The following is a 19,654-nucleotide window of genomic DNA, read 5'->3' on the forward strand; positions in this document are numbered from 1 at the left end:
CTTTTTCATTTTTTTTTTTTTTTTTCAAGAAATCCTGTAAAAGAAATCCGATTTTGTGCGCATTTGTTTTGAGCAGTCATTCTACATCTTGGCTGCTGCTTTCAGCCTCAGGTGCTGTGACGTCAGCTTCCACATCTTTAGCAGGCTGCTGGAGGTGTGAAGGCTGCGGTTGAGACGCCTCCATCGGTTCCTCAGCTAGCTCTGGTTGAGGTGACGGTGTCCTCCCTGCTCTCGTCAACTCCTCCTGAAGAGAACCAACATTTTCCTTACAGGGCAGAATTTTTTTTGTTCCACTTTTAGCCAATATTTTATTCAACTGTGGATTATAAAAATGAAGATGACTACATTCTTGATAATTTATTTGACATATTTCAGGCCAAAAGCCATTCAACTTCATATATTTTGCAACCCTAAATATTATTTGATCATCCACATCCTCATTATGAATTACTTGAATAACTTTAAATCACATAAGGCCTTTATTTTTCTGAATTTCCGTGACCAGTAGATAGCCTGGCCTAAACGGTCAGATTCAGTAGTGTAGGTTTTCAGATGCATTTTCTTTTATAAAGGCATTTTTAGGCCTTTATTGACAGGACAGCTGAAGAAATGAAAGTGGAGAGAGAGGGGGGGGAATGACATGCAGCAAAGGGCCGCAGGTCAGAATAGAACCTGGGCCTGCTGCGTCGAGGAGTAAACCTCTATATATGGGCGCCTGCTCTACCAACTGAGCTATCTGGGCGCCTGAGCCATACACATTTAACATGCAAACCGCGCTATACCTTGAAAACCGTAAGCCATGCCTACATGCAAGTAGGGCTGTGTATTGGCAAGAATCTGGTGATACGATACGTATCACGATACATGGGTCACGATTCAGTATATTGCAATATATTTCGATACTGTGCGTAAGGCGATATATTGGGATTTGTTTTAAGTATAATTTTAGAAAAACTAATATTTAAAAAAAGACATGATGTTTATAAAAGTCAAAGAACTTTACTTTAGGTAAACAATTCAGTACACAGAAAATCAAACTGCCAGTTTGGGATTGTGGTTCACAGGTTCTTAGTGAGCTAATGTTGATATGCTAAAGTAGGCCAAAGGTCAGCCATAGCTACATGGTTAGCTTCTAGCAAAAAGTCAGGCACTGCTAGGCACTGTTAGCCACTGTTAGCCACTGTTAGGTGAGGACACTAGTGGTGTGTCTCAGCATAGCCATCTAGTGGTAGGGGATTTGAACACAACATAAACGTGAACCACTGTCTTACATGAATATTTTTGCACGTAAACTATAAAAAAGAAATATATATATTTATTAGGGGTGTAACGGTATGCAAAAATCACGGTTCGGTACGTACCTCGGTTTTAAAGTCACGGTTCGGTTCATTTTCGGTACAGTAAGGGAAAGAAATGCAAACGTTAAACTGCAGGTTGTTTATTACTATATAAACTATACTATATAAATTATATATATATATATATATATATATATATATATATATATATATAAAATAAAAAAAGAATAAGAAAAATACTGCTGCAAAGTTCTCCACTAAATAAAATACTCTCTGTCTCAAACCAATATCACATAATAAAATATATATAATGAAAAATATAAATAAATAACTATGGATTACAGTGCAGCATTACCAATCCCAGCTTATCAACAACCGAGTATGGTCGTAGATAAACATATAAAAACACCAATTGCTTTCGTTATTGCGTTGGCCAAATTACCAGCAAAGGTCTGTTTAAATGCCAACAGGAGCTGCGTCTGAATTACGGTCGTTTTTTTCCTTGTAGTAGTGATGTTCACACTCGCGTGATGCCTTTTCAAGTGCGTTAGAAACATACCCGATCATTCCTGAGCAACGTTGGCACACTGCTTTCGTCTTATCGACTAGTCTTTGTCCGTTGACCTATTTCACTGGGAAACCGAAGTGTTCCCAAACAGGAGACCTTAATGATATGGGTGGCTCTTCAAGCTCCAGCTTGTCCGTACTGTCTATGAGCTTGTCTGCATTGGCCATGACGCTAGCTAGCGAGAGGCTGGGCTAAAGCGTGCCGTGTATGTTGTTGTACAGCACGCAGTGTGTGATTATTATTTTTTTCCCCAAACCACTTCACTTCATTGGTTTAGGTTACAGTGAGGGCGGGTAGGTTTAGAGATCAGTGTTTGGTGTAGGCAGTCTGTACAGTGATTGACATATTGACATGACCAATGAAAACTTTAGAATCAGCTGCAGGGCGGGATTTGCGCTTAACACGGAGACTTCCGTCACTTAATATGTTTGTGTGGAAACACGAAAATTGACCTATGTTCCGCACACAAAAGATTACATTCGGTGCACATGCGCACCGTACCGAAAGCCCTGTACCGAAACGGTCCAGTACGAATACACGTACCGTTACACCCCTACTATATATAAATAATAATACTAATAATAATTAAAATAAATAAATCAATATTGGGTTTTTGAAAATCGATATAGTATTGCTAAATAAAATATTGTTATACTCAAGTGTATCGATTTTTTCTTACACCCCTACATGCAAGTGCAGATGGAAAGGTCTAGTTGGTCTACTTTGTGTGATTTAAAAAAAAAAAAAAAAATATATAATAATAATTATATATATATATATATATATATATATATATATATATATATATTTGGAATTGTATAGTCTATTGTAACTTTGTCTTACCTGGGAAACAGTGTCACCAGTTTCCTCCTGTATCACTGGACCAGACTCTTCATGCTCCATTGGTTCCTCCTCATCTTTCATGACGGCTGGGTGTTGCTGATTTGGCTCTTCCAGTTCCACAGTGGGAGACTTTTCCAGGGCCACAGTGGGAGACTTTTCCAGGGCCACAGTGGGAGACTTTTCCAGGGCCACAGTGGGAGCCTTTTCCAGGGCCACAGTGGGAGACTTTTCCAGGGCCACAGTGGGAGACTTTTCCAGGGCCACAGTGGGAGACTTTTCCAGGGCCACAGTGGGAGCCTTTTCCAGGGCCACAGTGGGAGACTTTTCCAGTGCAGCAGTGGGAGTCTCTTCCATTGCCACAGTGGGAGCCTCTTCTCTAACTGGGGCAGGAATTGGTTCCATCTGTATGATAAATGAGAAGAACAACTTAGAAATAAATAAATAGATAGTTGTACTTTTTTTGATACATTACTGTATACGTAGGTAAGAATGGTCTGAACAGGAAACACTGAATGGCCAGCAGTGTTGGGAAGACATGATGTTCACTTCTGTTGTACTAATCAACCCTTCAAGTTAATCATAATACCAATGTCACTGGAAAAACATTTAAATGAATGGCAGGGGAAAGTGTGCAGGCCTTATGAATCATGTTTGCATCTTCATCAGTTACCTCTTTCTCCACGACCGGCTCTACAGGTTTTGGTTCTGGTCTTTTATTTGCTTCCAGGACCAACATGATGGAGGCAGGTATGTGAGCTTGCTGTTAGACAAAAGTAAAGCCGAGGCAGTTGGTACATAAGGAAATCTCCAGAGGAGTAAAGAATGTTTCGACTGTCAATGAGGTTTCGGTGCTTCAGTGGAAACAGCTCTTACCTGATGAGGTGTGAAGGAGAGGACGTGCTGTAGAAGAGGCTCTCTCATCTCCGGGCAGCGTTCAAACACGCTCGACAGTTGCGCGGCCGGCAGCTGAAGCAGCACGCTGTATGACTGAGGCTTGGTCCTCTGGCAGCACTTGACAAAACCTTCCCACACCTTGGGGTACTTCCACACCTACAGGGAGGAAGAAAAAAAAAACAAAAAAAAAAACAACCAGCGTTGTGAACATTTGTGACAAAGCTTAGGAAGATTAATTCCGGGACATGGATGATTGTAGAAACAATGACTATTTGGGCTGAGTTTGGCGCTGACCTGCTTGACGATGAGGCGGGACAGGATGTTCATGACGAAGCCTCCCAGCCGGGGGTACATGGTGAGGGACTGGATGACGGTACGCATGAGCAGCATGGGGAGGGGACTCTGCTCCATCAGCTGCTGCATCACCACGGCCAGAACCTCAGACGTGTACACGTTCTTCTCCCCAAAGCACAGGTTGGTAGCTGTGGTACAGACACACACAACACTTTTATTGCCACCTGTGGTACATATGCAACAGAGACAGTTCACAATTGACTGATGAAAAGGGTCATTTGGGCTCGACCAAGCATCATTTCATTTAGGTAAGGAGTCCTTTTTGTATGTAGCAACAAGCCTGTGGAATAGGTTGCCAGGAAATCTAAAAGATGGTCCGAAGTTTAGGAGGTTTTAAGCAGGCACTGGGAAAAAAATGGCTCAGATGCCAATCTTAGTATGTCTTTTTATTACTGTATTGTCTTGATGGGTCTATTTAATATATGTATGGATGTGATGATTGATGTCTGATCTGCTGCTGCCACTGTCCGCACTTCAGGACAGGGGAAAAGCCATGGGTGCATGAAAAGGAAGGCAGTCGGGAGCGAGACGGACGGTAAATCTGGCACACGCAGAACGTTCCGAAAATAGAAGGGGCGTATGGGTTTGGGTGTCGGGTTCAAACATCAACAGTCTTTCTCCAGAACGGCACACTTCCCCCTTCAACCAACATCCGAAAAAACACCTTGCGTTTTTGGCTTGAAGGCATCCGTGAACACAGACCTTTAATGATGGACTTCATATCACATTTGTTTGAGTCTATGTTGTGTAGGGCAATCAGCAGGTCTCCTGGGGTGAGAGGGGACACAGATGAACTTCCTTCACCTGAAAGACAACACGCAACAGTGAGAATACATCAGAGTCCTTCACCCAAAGTCAGCTTCCTCACAAGTAGCTAGTCACTTCAAATAAAACGTAACATACCAGGAACGGAGAATGTTATTAATTATATCTAAAGCTAAAATGCTCCATTTTCTACTAGCTAGACTAAAACTTAAAAATCAAGTATACGCTGTTGATAAAATGTGTGAGCAGCAGGGTTCTTTTTTTATTTTATGTTTTTTAAAGATTATTTATTTGGGCATTTTTAAGCATTCATTTATAGAGGACAGCTGAAGACATGAAAGGGGAGAGAGAAGGGGAATGACATGTAGCGGCGGCTGCTGCGTCGAGGAGTAAACCTCTATATATGGGCGCCTGCTCAACCTACTGAGCTATCCGGGCGCCCAGCAGCAGGGTTCTTAATGTAAAAAAAGAAGGAAGGAAGGTAATGACATCCACCAGTGGATAAAAAAACGACTCTTACTGTGTTGAGTGCCCAACAGACGGTTGAACACCTCCTTCACTACAATCGGGTTGAGTTTGATCAGCTTGGGGAGAGCCTGGATGACTTCATTCTGCATGAGACAAACAACCAAAGCATTAGGTGAAAGAATTCATTATGGGAAATAACCAGGGCGCACGGACGTCATTTCCATGCTGTATGCAGCGTCTTCAACATTACAAGAAGTGTAACGTGTTCCAAATCAGTTCACTAGACTATTGGGATGGATAACTTTTACCTTTTCGAGGCCATTTATGACTGGAATTAGGAAACGAACATCCGGCACTCGTTTGTGGTAAAGGTCTCGCACTCTCTCCACCAGCTCTGGAGACGGAGGCACTGAACGGAGGAAATGGATCAAAATTAAAAACACACTTTGCATTTGGTAGACATGTCTTCTATTGTGCCGTTGTTCCATGTTTGGCTGCATTCTGTGTTGATGGTCTTGTTGTTGATTACCTTTATCTGTCAAAATGTGCAGACAGCGAGTAACTAACGTCTCCGCTCCTTTAGGACAGTTTTCAACCAAGAGCAGCAGCTCAGGAGAGTTCATCCCCATTCCACGGATCTACAACAGGGGTGGAAAAAAACAAAAAAATTAAAACAACACAACTTAAGAAGAGGAGCATATGCTTAATTTAAAGTGCTCACATTATGCTCATTTTCAGGTTCATAATTGTATTTAGAGGTTATATCAGAATAGGTTTATGTAGTTTAATTTTCAGAAAACATATTGTTGTTGTACTGCACATTGCTGCAGCTCCTCTTTTCACCCTGTGTGTTGAGCTCTCTGTTTTAGCTACAGAGTGAGACCTCTCACTTCTGTTCAATCTTTGTTGGGAGTCGCACATGAGCAGTAACTAGGTAAGGACTACTAGCCAGTCAGAAGCAGAGTATGAGGGCGTGCCCTGACAGTAGCTAGGTAAGGACTACTAGCCAGTCAGAAGCAGAGTATGAGGGTGTGACCTGACAGTACCTAGGTAAGGACTACTAGCCAGTCAGAAGCAGAGTATGAGGGCGTGCCCTGACAGTACCTAGGTAAGGACTACTAGCCAGTCAGAAGCAGAGTATTAGAGCGTGCCCTGACAGTAGCTAGGTAAGGACTACTAGCCAGTCAGAAGCAGAGTATGAGGGCGTGCCCTGACAGTAGCTAGGTAAGGACTACTAGCCAGTCGAGCAGTAGGGGGCCCGACGGTAGGACTATGCCCAGAGCAGATGAGGGGGCCCTGACAGTAGCTAGGTAAGGACTACTAGCCAGTCAGAAGCAGAGTATGAGGGCGTGCCCTGACAGTAGCTAGGTAAGGACTACTAGCCAGTCAGAAGCAGAGTATGAGGGCGTGCCCTGCTAGCAGCTAGGTGATCATTATAACATGTGTTCCAAAGTGAGCACGTTTGTCTCTGAAGTAAAGGCTGGACTACAATAGAGCTGTTTGGAGCAGTTTGTGAACAGTGTTTTCTGTTGGAGATGGTAAGTCCCTTTGCGGTGGACTTTGGGCTTTTTCACTCTGTAAATCTATAACATGCACAAAAAAGATATATAACACAATAAAGGAAAGGGAAAAAGCCAAAAAGCATATGAGAATATGTGTGCTTTAAGTCAATTTTAGTTTTAGTTTCTTCCCTCAGAGGAAGAGTTCATTCAATTTTGAACACCAACAGTTCTCTCACAAATTATAACCCTGCAGTTTTAACGTCACAGGTTTGAGACCACAGCTGTGTTTTCTCAACTTCATTCTGTTTTCCTTGGTCTGAAACGCAGCAGGGAAGCTGCACTGCACCGTGCAGAGTTTGCTCTAGTTTACCTTCTCTTGTGGTCAAACCAGTCAAAAACACATGAGGTAATAGATAAACATATAGTCCAATAGTCCGGCCTTTGCCCTCTGTTGATTTTGTCATGCTAGGCTTTCCAGACATGCACACCTGCTGGCTACAAGGTACCTTCACCTTGTACCCACAGAACTTTGTGGTTTGGGGTCAATAGCCGCTTTCCGACCGGAGGGATTTTTGCAGTTCCTAGAACATAACGTTCCTTTTTTTCTCCTGTTCCGACTGGACCAATTTGGGGATTATTAAGTCCCTCTGGCCGCAGTTCCTGTAACTCTTTCAGCTCCTACTTCAGGGCAGGGTCTTTTCCCTTTTCCGCATAGTGGTGGTTAGATGGCTGTGATTATAACAACAAAAGGTCACTTGGTCAGTGTGAATGCAAATGGGAAAATGGGGGAGAGTAGTTAGTAGAACTGTTTAGTAGTGGACTGTTCCTATAACTACGTTCCTGTAACTACTTGGTCGGAAAGAGGCTAATGTCTTTTTGGTTCTCGTCTTGGCACAATTATTTAGACTCACTTGAGTTTACATTTGAATATTTTCATCTTAACAGCTTTAAACGTGCTTGGTAGTAACTCAAACGGCGGTTCAGTTTTTCCTGAGGACTTACAGGCTGCTCTATTGCTCGAAGCACGCTGCGCTTGATGTCTGCGATGGCCTCGGTGTAGACTGACGCCAGCTCGTGGACCAGCCGGTGGTTCAGAGGCAGCAGGGACAGGTAGAGGAACAGACACTGTCTCACGGTCTCTTCAGTCCAGGGGGAAGCCACCTCTGTCTCAACAAACACACACAACAGCACTGTGAGGCGACAGGAGAACGGGGAAGTTGCTACTTTGCATTTCTACGACTGGCAGGGAAAAGTTCAAGTGTTTTTTTCTTCTCTGTGCAACACGGTTTCTAGTTGGCTAGTTAGGCCTGCCACAGACCAGCTACCCCTCCTCTCTGCAGTAAATTATGGTGGGGCTGCAACGCCCACAGGTAGTGTAGGTTTCTAGTAACAGCACTACAACTCATCCATGCTACCATAGCAGTTTATATATCTTCAAATAAGCTAACTCATGTCCGTCATAGTTTATTTTTTATATTATTTTTTGGGCATTTTAGGCCTTTATTACATACGACAGCTGAATATGTGAAAGGGGAGAGATAGGGGGGAATCACATGCAGCAAAGCTGCGACAAGGACTGAGCCTTTCTACATGGGGCGCGTGCTCTAGCAGGTGAGCTATCCAGGTGCCCCCAGTTTACGTTTGTTTAAACCTTCTTCATTATCAAATGTACTACATTACAACTCTGATTGCCTGGGTTCAGTCTTGATCACACCTATCAAACTGAAGACCCACACACCTTAGGGACAAAAACAGGTTCTGTCTTATCCACTGCATTTTATTTCAAACCATTTTCTAACCATGTCCTTGTGTACAAGAAATTGTGTTGTAAAAGCCAGACCAATAACTTTCAAGAGTAGTCTCAATGACTGAAAACACTTTGTCGCTGCTGCTAAATGCAGTTTTTAATGAATTGTGTCAACATAAATGTTTGCCTTATGTGCATTGATGCTGCAAGAAAAGCAGTGAAGACCTGCTAACAGAGAGCTACTCAGCAACTCCCCACTGAGGATGCTTAGTGTGTTACAGTAAATGCATTTAATAGTTGTAAGGTGCAGTGGTGATAAATAAGTGGAAAAATGTGTTACGGGTCAAAAATGGTTGTGAAAACATGATGTAAGATACTTAAAAGGTGCAGTAGGTAAGATTTCTAAAACTAACTTTCTGTCATATTTGCTGAAACTGACCCTATGTTCCAGTAGAACTACATGAAGCAGGTCATTAAAAAAAAAAAAAAAAAATCTGGCTCCTCTGGCACCACCTACAGCCTGTAGTGAGATTTGCAAAAATCCACCGCTCCCTGTTCAGATGCACCAATCAGGGCCAGGGGGGGGGGCGGGGTGTCTACTGCGTGTCATTCACTGCTCATGCACACGCATTCATTCTCCCTTGTGGTGGGAGGGGCTTAGGAGACCGCTTTGGGCTTTAGCGGAAAAGGGGGGGAGGGACTGAGAAGTTGTTGATGTTCAAATTTTTTGGCTAAGTCCTGGATCTTCCCAATCCTACCTACGGCACCTTTAAGAGACAAGCAAGGTACTACTCGGATCACACTGAACGTATTCCAAACCTGTGTCTTTGTCAGCTCCAAAGAGCAGAGATGGAGGATTGGGGTGGACCAGAAGCTGCATGTAGTTCAGGGCAAACTTCTCAATGTAGTCCCTGAGCTGGTCTTTCTCGTACATACGCTTGAGAAAAGCCAAGGCAGTGGTCCGCACCTGAAAATAACACACAGTCATTGAAAAAATATGACAACAGAAAAAAAAAAGCAGCCGAGCAAACTGCAAGAGTGTGAGTGACACATGAATAGGATCTGGACAAGAACATGTTGTCACCTTCTCTTTTTCATGCGAGCTGAGATCCAGAAGTACGTGCAGATACTGAAACTGCCTCGAGGGCCGCTTGACGATGAGCTCCTTCAGAGTCGTCATGCCCAAATACACCCGCGACTGAAACAAAAAGGTCACAACGAACCGCTGAGTGGACGCACGGGGAACTTGGCTCTATACGAGGAGCTGTGTCTTTACCGTGTCACTTACCTCGTCCTCGCAGTAACGTCGGATTACGTCCAACGCTGACTCGGTTATAATGGGTGCCTCCAGTACTAGCTTGGTGAAAAGTCTGGAAGAGACAGAACAGGAAAAAACAAAACAAGATGGGATTCAGTTTTGGCTGATAACGGCCTCATGTTTTGCGCCACAGCATCAGCAAATAAACACAAATGAGCCGTGTTTGACCATTTTCAGGCATTATAGATCACGACCAGTACGCCATGCCTACTCTATGCCTATTAGGGCTGAACCATTTGGGGAGGCAAATCTAATTGCGATTTTTCTGCCAGATATTGCGATTACGATTCGATTTGTGATTATTTTCCTTTTAAGTATAGCTAAAGAACAATATTCACTGTGTAACAGATAAAACATGTCATGGAGCATAGTAACATGAGACACAATCAAAACTGGCTCTATATTCTTATACAAGAAAGATAACATAGATATGAATTGCCAGCAATAAGTGTGGTATGGGACATTAAACAGTCAAACACAGAACACTTATTACAAAAGCTAAAGTTATGATAATAAAAAAACAATTCCAATAAAAAATACCAGTACTTTCCTGTAAACTCAATTGTCTGATCTGCCTCAGTTCAATAGCAGCATCAACATATGGCCCCTTCTACCATCATGTTAAATAAAGTAGTAACAAATAACTGAAAGATCCACTGAAAACAGGACATTTCTGTAAACAATCTGTGATACGTAACATTTATCTTGTGAAAAAACAGTAAATACCATAATAAAAAGAGAAATAAAAAATGTTAAACCAAACATTCAACTAAATCTTTCACATTCGATTCATCGCGGTCGTCACGATTGGCTAATCGCATTCTTTCAAATCGCGATTTTGATTTGAAAACGATTCGGCGTTCAGCCCTAATGCCTTAGCATTAATAAGCGCTACAAAAAAAGCTGCAAACACGTGAGAACAATGAGTATTTGGTCTCACCCGTCCCTCTGCTCGGGTTTCTCCTGCAGGCCTGACAGCAGCGTGTAGAGACACTGGTCGTAGCTGTCCAGCAGCCCAGATGGCAGCTGGCTGAGGTAGGTGTTGTACTCTTGGTAGAGGAGAGAAAAGGCCAGGTCGCTCCGTGTCCTGATGTCCTCCAGAATAAATTCCAGCACGTCTTCTCTCATCATCCCTTCAAACTGGGTCACAAGCTTAGAGAGGAGCTTCACTCGGACCTGCCAAACAGACACACATTCAGTGGGGTTATCCTCTAAAGACAGGCTCTTGTTCTGTGCCCAATTAACCTCAAAAGTGCAACTCAATTATTATGAAGAAAAGGAGAAATGAACCACGGGGGTGACTGCTTACATGGGACATGCCACTTTGAGCAATCGCCTTCTCTGAATGCAGGATGCGTTTGACTGCTCTGGAGGTTAACGTTTCCATCTGGGTGTCCGATAAAGGCTGGACGACATCCGACAATCGGAACACTTTTTTTCTCCCAGTCGCCCCCGTCATTCTGTTAACAGAACAAAAGTCGTGCAGGGTAATAAGTCTGACATACACAAAAGGCGCAGCGTACTTCACTGCTGCCATCTTTGTGCTGGAGCCAGAACTCACTTGGTTTGCGCCGTAGGCAGGATGGGTTCAGGAAGCCTCTTGACTGTTGCGGGAGCCTCTGGAGCCTTTTCTTTCTCGTAGCCTCCCACCACAGAGATGGCTTGTCCCACCAGCGCGGAGGCTTTGCGCTTGATGAGCGGGTCTTTAGCATCGGCGTCCTCATTGTTGCCTTCGTCTTTGCCTGCGTCGCCTTCTCTGGCTTTGCACTGCTCGAGTCCTAAGACAGCAGGTTTGTCATTAGAGACCCCCAACAGCTACAGTTTGTGGCTCAGACCAATAATAATAGTAAAAATAACACAAAAAAACAATCTGATAACAATATAGCAAACATATCCTTTCACCCAGCCAAGAATCGAAAATTTACACTTTGTTTTTTTCCACATTGAATGAGATCAATCGTCTCATTGAAAGCCTTGTTCCCACCATGCAGCCCAGCTATTTTTTAAGATGATTTTTCTGGCCTTTTTTATTATTAGTATAGATAGAGTTGATAGACAGAGAAGGGGAGAGAGAGAAGGGATGACACGCAGCAAAGGGCCGCAGGTCGGATTTGAACCTGGGCTGCTGCCAAAGACGCAGCCTACATGGAGCGCACACTACCAGGTGAGCTAAAGGTTGCCCCTAGAACGGTTATCTTTGTGTTTCCATTGTCAAAGGTACCAATAGAACTCCTACATTCCATCCTGTTTCCATTTGCACTCTGTTGAGATACATGGCCCACTTAACGATGCTAAAAGGTCGGGCTAGAAATACTGCAGTCTGCGACGTTCCTCTGCATCCATAAAAACCAAAAAACATATTTTCCTTTTCGATAGCTCAACTTGGGTATCGGACAATACCGAGCACATATCTGATACTAGTGTGTAAAAAAAAAAATAATAATAATATTATATTATTATTATTTCACAGCTGTGAACTACTAACCCTGTGTGGATGTGCTGTGATTGCTATCACTGTTGTATGGCCTGGCTCAGGTCAAACTTTTTGTAAAATCATGAGCAATACATACAGAGCATGAATGCCAGAGAACTTGTATTGTCTAGTTTGACAGTCAGTCATAATGTAAAAAGAACATAAATAAAAGTACTTTAAAGTAGGGTTTTTTTCCAGGGCTAAATGACTTGGTATCGGATCAGTGCGTAGACTTGTGTACTCACCGATACCAGCATTTAAACTAGTACGGAAGCCGGAAGGCATTCCCGATACTGGTATTGAAACAACTAGCAAAATAAAAAAAGGTTTTTCAGCTGTTTATCAGCACATGGCTGTGCACGGCTATTACCATCCAAACAAAAGAACATCCAAACAAAAGAACAGAGCTAGTGATCTAGTGTTCATGTCCATACGGGTTACATATGGTTCTAAAAAAAAGGTACGATACTGAAAGTGGTTGATGGAAACGTGGCTTAACTCAGCAAGAAAGCAATAAAACACAAAATGCCCAAATGTATGGGCCTTCCCGTGCTGGATGCCTTTGTCTCTAACCTGGACCGATCCCAGCTGCAGTCATCTGCGTGGCCATCAACCTGGCCAGATGTTTAATCTGCGCGTCAGTGCCTGCTGACTCAACAGGTGTGTACGTGGCCTGGAAGGACGCCGGCATGACATCCGGCAGATACACCATGCTGATGAGCACCTAAACACCAGACAGAGACATGAGCTGAACTGCCACACAGTCAGGCTTAAAAGAAGAAAAATAAAATTAAAAAAAAGGCCACAGTGCTCACCAGGTTGGCTACGTTGTCAGGGGAGAGCAGCGGGCGCAGGAACTCAGCTGTGAGGTCGATGGCTGACTGAGCTGCTGGAACAGCAGCTGGTTTAGGGGCCGAGAGAGGGGCTGGCTCCTCTTTGTCCTCATCGTCTTCCATCAGGGTGGGCTCTGAAGGCAAAGAAACTAACATCAAAAACACTGGGGGTTGAAGATAAATCTGCAGGCGTTTGTGTCCAACTCTCTTTCAGGATTACATCATTTCCATCACGCTTGGTTGACTCGATTTAAAGATTTTGGTGCTGACAGTGATTCAAACAGTCACCATGACAGACATGCCACACTGATTCTACAGGTAAATGGTATTCTTTAAAGCAGTAAAGGTCTAAATAAAAACTACATAAATGTATAGTTGTGTGCAGAATAAGACAGAGCTACAATATGTTTTGCAGCCCTCAAAACCTGCAATGCCACCTAATATTTTCCATTCATTTCTATACTTCTCACACCAGTGCAGCAAACCGTCTAATGACTACATCTATTAAATCAGAATGTCTGTGACTGCTATCACCTGTTGCCACTCACCCATCTTGACCTTTTTCCCCTCTGTGTATTCTTCATGGCGCGGCCTTTTGCGCTGCTCGCGGGGCGCAGGCGTAGAGCGTGTTATTTCACTCTGGGGCATTCCCAGGTCCAGCAGCAGAGTGCTAATTTGAACCTGGAACTCCAGGCTGCAGGGATGCTTGAGGACGGCCACCAAGTGCAGCTTCAGATTCTTTCGCACGCTGCTGACCTGAGACTTGGCCAGAGTGGGTGGGAGGTTCGCTAAAAAGATTTGAGTGTACAGGAAAGAGCCCATTTAGTGTGATACTACGTACAGTCAAATGATGCGTCGAGCACAAAGATTTGCACTATAAAAAAGATAAAACACAAAAGATGTTGGTCTTAATTTATCAATTTGTTTTGTATCAACATCAGGCTTGCCTCAGGTGAACATGACGCAACACTGGCTCAGAAGCACTCACCGTGCAACGTCTCATACGCCTGCACCACCTCTGACATGAACATTGGCCTCTGGCGGGCGATAGTGGCCAGGGAGCCAAGGGTTGTGGTGAGGTTGATGCTGGAAATGGCCGGATGGACCATGAACTTCAGCAGCTTCTCCAGTGCAGCCTTTCCCTCCTCGCACAAAACATCTGTTCAACATATCAAGATGAGCGAGCGTTAATGGACTGGACTAAAAAAAAACATTAACACATTCTGTCCTCAGAGGAATTGTAATATCCGTACCGTAGCGAATGTACGAGTGATCTCTGGGAACTTTGCCCAGGCTGATGTCACCCTCCTGGCGCTTGGGAACGTCCGAGTCTGACGTCCGCGGTGACAGGGTGATGATTAATGATTCGGTGAACTTAATGGCGTGAGTGCGAACGCCGTCATTTTCAGAGTCCAGCAAGGCCAGAACATCCCCTTTCATTTGTGTGACCAGATCCCAGCATGCCTCTTGCCTCTCCGATACTGCCTTGGAGCGCACCAACCACTGGCAAGGAAGAGACAGAAGTAGAGGGTTTGAAAACACAACGGATATTGGTAGTAGTAACTGGATTTTAATGTATATTCCTCTGAAAAAAAAACAAAAACAAAAAAAAAATAACAGACGGTCTACATCAAGATCTACAGCATTTTCTCTTTGGGCTAAATCACAAATCACACAATCTGTACTGCAAATGAGAATATTTCATAAATGAGGCCTGTATTTACCTGCAGAGAAACTTTGTACAGTTGGGTGAGCGTGAGGATGGCTTTCTTCACCACGTTCACACTTTCGTCCCTCAGCAACATGTTCAGATTGGCGATCAGTCTGAGAAGGAGCTCATTGTCCCTTTTACTGGAAAACACAGAAAAGAAAAAGACTGAAGAAACCTGAAAACCACTTTGCTTTCACAAATGTGAAATTGACAGCCACGGGACAGGAAGACTTGTCCGTCTAATAACTCACCATGCTTCCTCTATGAAGCCAATGACAAATTTTCTCACTTCGATAGACTTGTCAGTCTGAAAGGCGATCAACTCCTACAGGACGAACAGGCCAATAGAAGAAGAATTATGAATCAAAGTTTTAGTTCACTTTTACTACCACGCTAATAAAGCTCTTCTGCACAATGTGCCATTGTATACCAAATACAGCTTGTGTATTCAAATAGCTTTATTTCAGGTCAAACAACATTTAGATAAGAGAGCTGTATACAGGTTTACTCACATCCAAGAAATTGTCAAGAAGAGAAGGATCCTTGTTAATGATGAGCTCCTGGACCTGAAAATGATAGAAGTTCATTGATTCAGTATTGTCCTCCACTGACTCACTGCTTCATAGGGTTGTGGTTTGCCTCATATCCCAGCATACACTGGGGCAGAAAGCAGGGGAACATCCAGGACAGGGTGCAGTACATTGCAATTCAGAGTAGCCAATTAATGGTTGGAAAACTTGTGTTTAGGGAAAACACAGTCATTTGCTCAGATGTGCAACCAATTTTGCATTAAAGGTCCTATAATATGCTTTTATATAGACCTTAGTGGTCCCCTAATACTGTATCTGAAGTCTCTTTTATATAGACCTTAGTGGTCCCCTAATACTGTATCTGAAGTCTCTTTTATATAGGCCTTAGTGGTCCCCTAATACTGTATCTGAAGTCTCTTTTATATAGACCTTAGTGGTCCCCTAATACTGTATCTGAAGTCTCTTTTATATAGACCTTAGTGGTCCCCTAATACTGTATCTGAAGTCTCTTTAATATAGACCTTAGTGGTCCCCTAATACTGTATCTGAAGTCTCTTTTATATAGACCTTAGTGGTCCCCTAATACTGTATCTGAAGTCTCTTTTATATAGACCTTAGTGGTCCCCTAATACTGTATCTGAAGTCTCTTTTATATAGACCTTAGTGGTCCCCTAATACTGTATCTGAAGTCTCTTTTATATAGACCTTAGTGGTCCCCTAATACTGTATCTGAAGTCTCTTTTATATAGGCCTTAGTGGTCCCCAAGGTGGAGGGATGGGGGTGTGGCCTTGACCAACTGCCATGCTTCGCTCATTTGCAAGCTCTTTCTCATGGGTGGGCCAAATTCTCTGGGTGGGCAAAGCAGAGAAAGGGGAGGTAACCTTGCTCCTTATGATCTCATAAAGGAAAGATTCCAGATCGGCCCATCTGAGCTTTCATTTTCTCAAAGGCAGAGCAGGATACCTAGGGCTCGGTTTACATCTATCACCATTTCTAGCCACTGGGGGACCATAGGCAGGCTGGGGGAACTCATTAATGTTAAAAAACCTCATAAAGTGACATTTTCATGCCATGGGACCTTTAAAATAAGGTTAACATTATTATGAAACTGCTTTTTATTTATATATATTTTGGGATATCACAACAGTGAAAAACTGATTTAATAAACAGACTACAAACCTGTTTGAGCACGGTTAGCTTTTCATCTGTGGCTATCAGCGCAGCCTGGTTCAGAAGTTCCACCACCTGCAACAGAAAAGGAAACTGAATCAACTTTTCCTTATATAAGCATTTATTTATATATATATATATGGAAATCACTTTTCATGTTTTATTTTTTTTTGTAGTTTTGTCTGAAAATGTAGTTTTATGTTCTGTGTGGACCCCAGGAAGAGTAGCTGATGTTCTGCATCAGCTAATGGGGATCCTAATAAAATTAAATCAACTACATGACTGCACACTACATGAAAATAGATGTCCGGCTGCACCCTAACCAAAATCATACTAATTCTCTTATTGTGAACATGTAAAATGTAAGAGTTGCTTTCAAACATTTCTGCTCAATACTAATTACTGTAGTTGCTACTGAGATGCTGTAACAGTTTATTGGACAGTTCCCACTCACTTAATCATCTTAATAACTAACCCTTTCCACTGATTATTTCATAGTGGGCCATGTGTATGTGCACCCACTACAAGGTAATAACACCAGTGCCAAATGTAAGGAAGAATCAAGGTTTATTAGCAGAGCAAAGTGACTTTTGGTAACAGATGTTATTGGCCAATGCCTCAGTTCAACCTAGCATAGGAACTAAATGAGGTTAATCAGCAGATCCATACATCACCATCATAGAGACTGCAACTTCATTCATTAGAGGACCAATGTTGCTGACCAAATTCTTTCACATCAACATTTTGGGTATATATATATATATATATTTTATTATTATTATTTTTAAGTTGAACATGACACTTTTATTGTGTTGCTAGTCTGCCAGTTGCTAGAACAAAATAAATGTTTCCATGAATTTGCTTGATGAGCCAGATATAAGTTACGCAGTAAAAATATTTGTGGTCTAATATATCGATTCACTCCTTAACAATCCCAGCCGACATCGTTAATGTTATTATTGCGTTATTAGGATGTAAAAAGCTTACCCTTTCACTGGTGGTCATATCGACGACATGGGGAGTTTGAGTGTCCCCCTCCTCTGAAGAAAACTCCATGGTGCTGCTCTGCTTCCCTCACTATGTGGACAACATGGTCTCCAAAAGCCTATTAAACACCGCAACCTGTGTAACACATATAAATGAGGAAGGTATTTGACGCTATGGGATTAATCAATATGACGTTTAGAGTGTGCTAGCAGGGATGAGGTTAGCGTACTACACCTACTGCGCATACCAATTGACTTCATATTTGTACCCCATTAAATACTAAATACATAATACTAAATAAAATACATTAGACTATATACACCATTAATAACATGGCTTTAACGATAAGTGTCACAATAAAACGTACTTTGTTCTAATGCAGCGCGCTAGCCCCATGCTAACCGTATTGCTAACCCTGCGAGCTGTTTTAACATGGATATGGGATAGTTAACATGTACTTACCACTAAACAGACTCCTTTACAGACTCTTTACGTAGCACCAGTAATTAAACGTGACTAGTGTGACATACTTAATAATGTAGCTAGTAGCTTTTACATATCCAATGTTCATGTTCAACAGCTCTGGGAAGCTGCCATGTTTAATTGAACAAGCGGTGTTGCTCTTCTTCTACTGCTCGTGAACGCGCAGCAGTAAGCTACAGAGGCAGCGCCACCTGCTGGACACATGAGCGCCTTCTCGCGGTTTCAAAAACAAGTTGGGTCTAGTAGGCCTATGTTGTCACATGCATATAATACGTTTTCAATTATTAGTAGGTTTGTTGTAAAAAAAAATATTTCGTTAAAAGCGATAAATATGCCGTGAGTGGTATAATCTGTCAATTGTGTGATTGTTTGGGCCAGGTTTGGGTTTGGGCACCTCTGCCAAAGACCCTTCATCAGCACCAAACTTAAAGGTCCTATAACATGCTGCTTTTTGGATGCTTTTATATAGGCCTTAGTGGTCCTCTAATACTGTATCTAAAGTCTCTTTTATATAGACCTTAGTGGTCCCCTAATACTGCATCTGAAGTCTCTTTAGTGGTCCCCTAATACTGTATCTGAAGTCTCTTTTATATAGACCTTAGTGGTCCCCTAATACTGTATCTGAAGTCTCTTATATATAGGCCTTAGTGGTCCCCTATACGTATCTGAGTCTCTTTTATAGCCTAGTGGTCCCCTAATACTGTATCTGAAGTCTCTTTTTGTAGCCTTAGTGTCCCCTATACTGTATCTGAAGTCTCTTATATAGGCCTTAGTGGTCCCCTAATACTGTATCTGAAGTCTCTTTTATATAGACCTTAGTGGTCCCCTAATACTGTATCTGAAGTCTCTTTTATATAGGCCTTAGTGGTTCCCTAATACTGTATCTGAAGTCTCTTTTATATAGGCCTTAGTGGTCCCCTAATACTGTATCTGAAGTCTCTTTTATATAGACCTTAGTGGTCCCCTAATACTGTATCTGAAGTCTCTTTTATATAGGCCTTAGTGGTTCCCTAATACTGTATCTGAAGTCTCTTTTATATAGACCTTAGTGGTCCCCTAATACTGTATCTGAAGTCTCTTTTATATAGACCTTAGTGGTTCCCTAATACTGTATCTGAAGTCTCTTTTATATAGGCCTTAGTGGTCCCCTAATACTGTATCTGAAGTCTCTTTTATATAGGCCTTAGTGGTCCCCTAATACTGTATCTGAAGTCTCTTTTATATAGGCCTTAGTGGTCCCCTAATACTGTATCTGAAGTCTCTTTCCTGAAATTCAGCCTTGGTGTAGAATTACAGTCACTAGAGCCAGTCCCACAATGAGCTTTCCTTAGGATGTGCCATTTCTGTGTCTGTAGCTTTAAAGGTACAATATGTAACTTTTCTGCATTAAAATGTCTAAAAACGACCATACCTATGTTATATATTTTTTAGAGTTGTGTAGTTACACTATCCCAAATGTTTCCATCAAATGGCAAACCCAGAGAAATCTGTTATTTTATTTTCAGACACGGCACGTTTCATTTAGTCGCCCGTCAGTGGCGTCATATAACCTTTCACCATCTAGTTACTCGTAACTTTCGTCATAACACGAGCACCCAGATGCTACGTTCGAGAGTTAAAGTTGTGTTACAGAAAAAATACTGGTAACACTGCTTTTTCTGCCAAAATGCATATATATTTTGTGATTAATTACATGCCACTTTGCAACA

At 42.4% G+C, this 19,654-nt stretch overlaps 1 protein-coding gene across 2 annotated transcripts; it reads right to left on the reverse strand.

Moving 5' to 3' along the window:
- Positions 1-37: 37 nt before the first annotated feature.
- On the reverse strand, positions 38-18,110 carry sympk (symplekin). 2 transcript variants are annotated; one of them, XM_036004182.1, is made up of 28 exons: positions 18,011-18,110; positions 17,925-17,967; positions 17,463-17,597; positions 16,485-16,550; positions 15,287-15,340; positions 15,026-15,099; positions 14,788-14,914; positions 14,317-14,566; positions 14,052-14,222; positions 13,612-13,851; positions 13,046-13,197; positions 12,804-12,954; positions 11,319-11,535; positions 11,067-11,217; positions 10,698-10,933; positions 9,728-9,809; positions 9,524-9,637; positions 9,259-9,406; positions 7,695-7,855; positions 5,720-5,828; positions 5,499-5,599; positions 5,243-5,333; positions 4,660-4,761; positions 3,898-4,085; positions 3,583-3,759; positions 3,380-3,469; positions 2,710-3,111; positions 38-244 (listed from the first exon to the last, which is right to left on the reverse strand). In XM_036004182.1, exons 3-28 carry the CDS (start codon positions 17,529-17,531, stop codon positions 77-79), a joined length of 3,891 nt encoding a protein of 1,296 aa, XP_035860075.1. In that variant the 5' UTR covers positions 17,532-17,597; positions 17,925-17,967; positions 18,011-18,110; the 3' UTR covers positions 38-76. The 2 variants fall into 2 exon arrangements, with proteins under 2 accessions (XP_035860075.1, XP_035860076.1); XM_036004183.1 differs by having other exon boundaries at positions 38-241; positions 17,925-18,105.
- Positions 18,111-19,654: the final 1,544 nt, after the last annotated feature.

Source organism: Sander lucioperca, chromosome 8 (assembly GCF_008315115.2).
Source record: "Sander lucioperca isolate FBNREF2018 chromosome 8, SLUC_FBN_1.2, whole genome shotgun sequence".
In the NCBI taxonomy this organism is placed as follows: domain Eukaryota; kingdom Metazoa; phylum Chordata; class Actinopteri; order Perciformes; family Percidae; genus Sander; species Sander lucioperca.

Excerpts from the sequence above, each read along its gene's own strand:
- sympk (XM_036004182.1), bottom strand. The coding sequence starts at position 17,531 with ATGGAGTTTTCTTCAGAGGAGGGGGACACTCAAACTCCCCATGTCGTC. Across the intron at positions 3,760-3,897 it reads CCCGCCTCATCGTCAAGCAG|GTGTGGAAGTACCCCAAGGT; the intron begins GTCAGCGCCAAA and ends TCCTCCCTGTAG. Across the intron at positions 3,112-3,379 it reads AGCCGGTCGTGGAGAAAGAG|ATGGAACCAATTCCTGCCCC; the intron begins GTAACTGATGAA and ends TTTATCATACAG.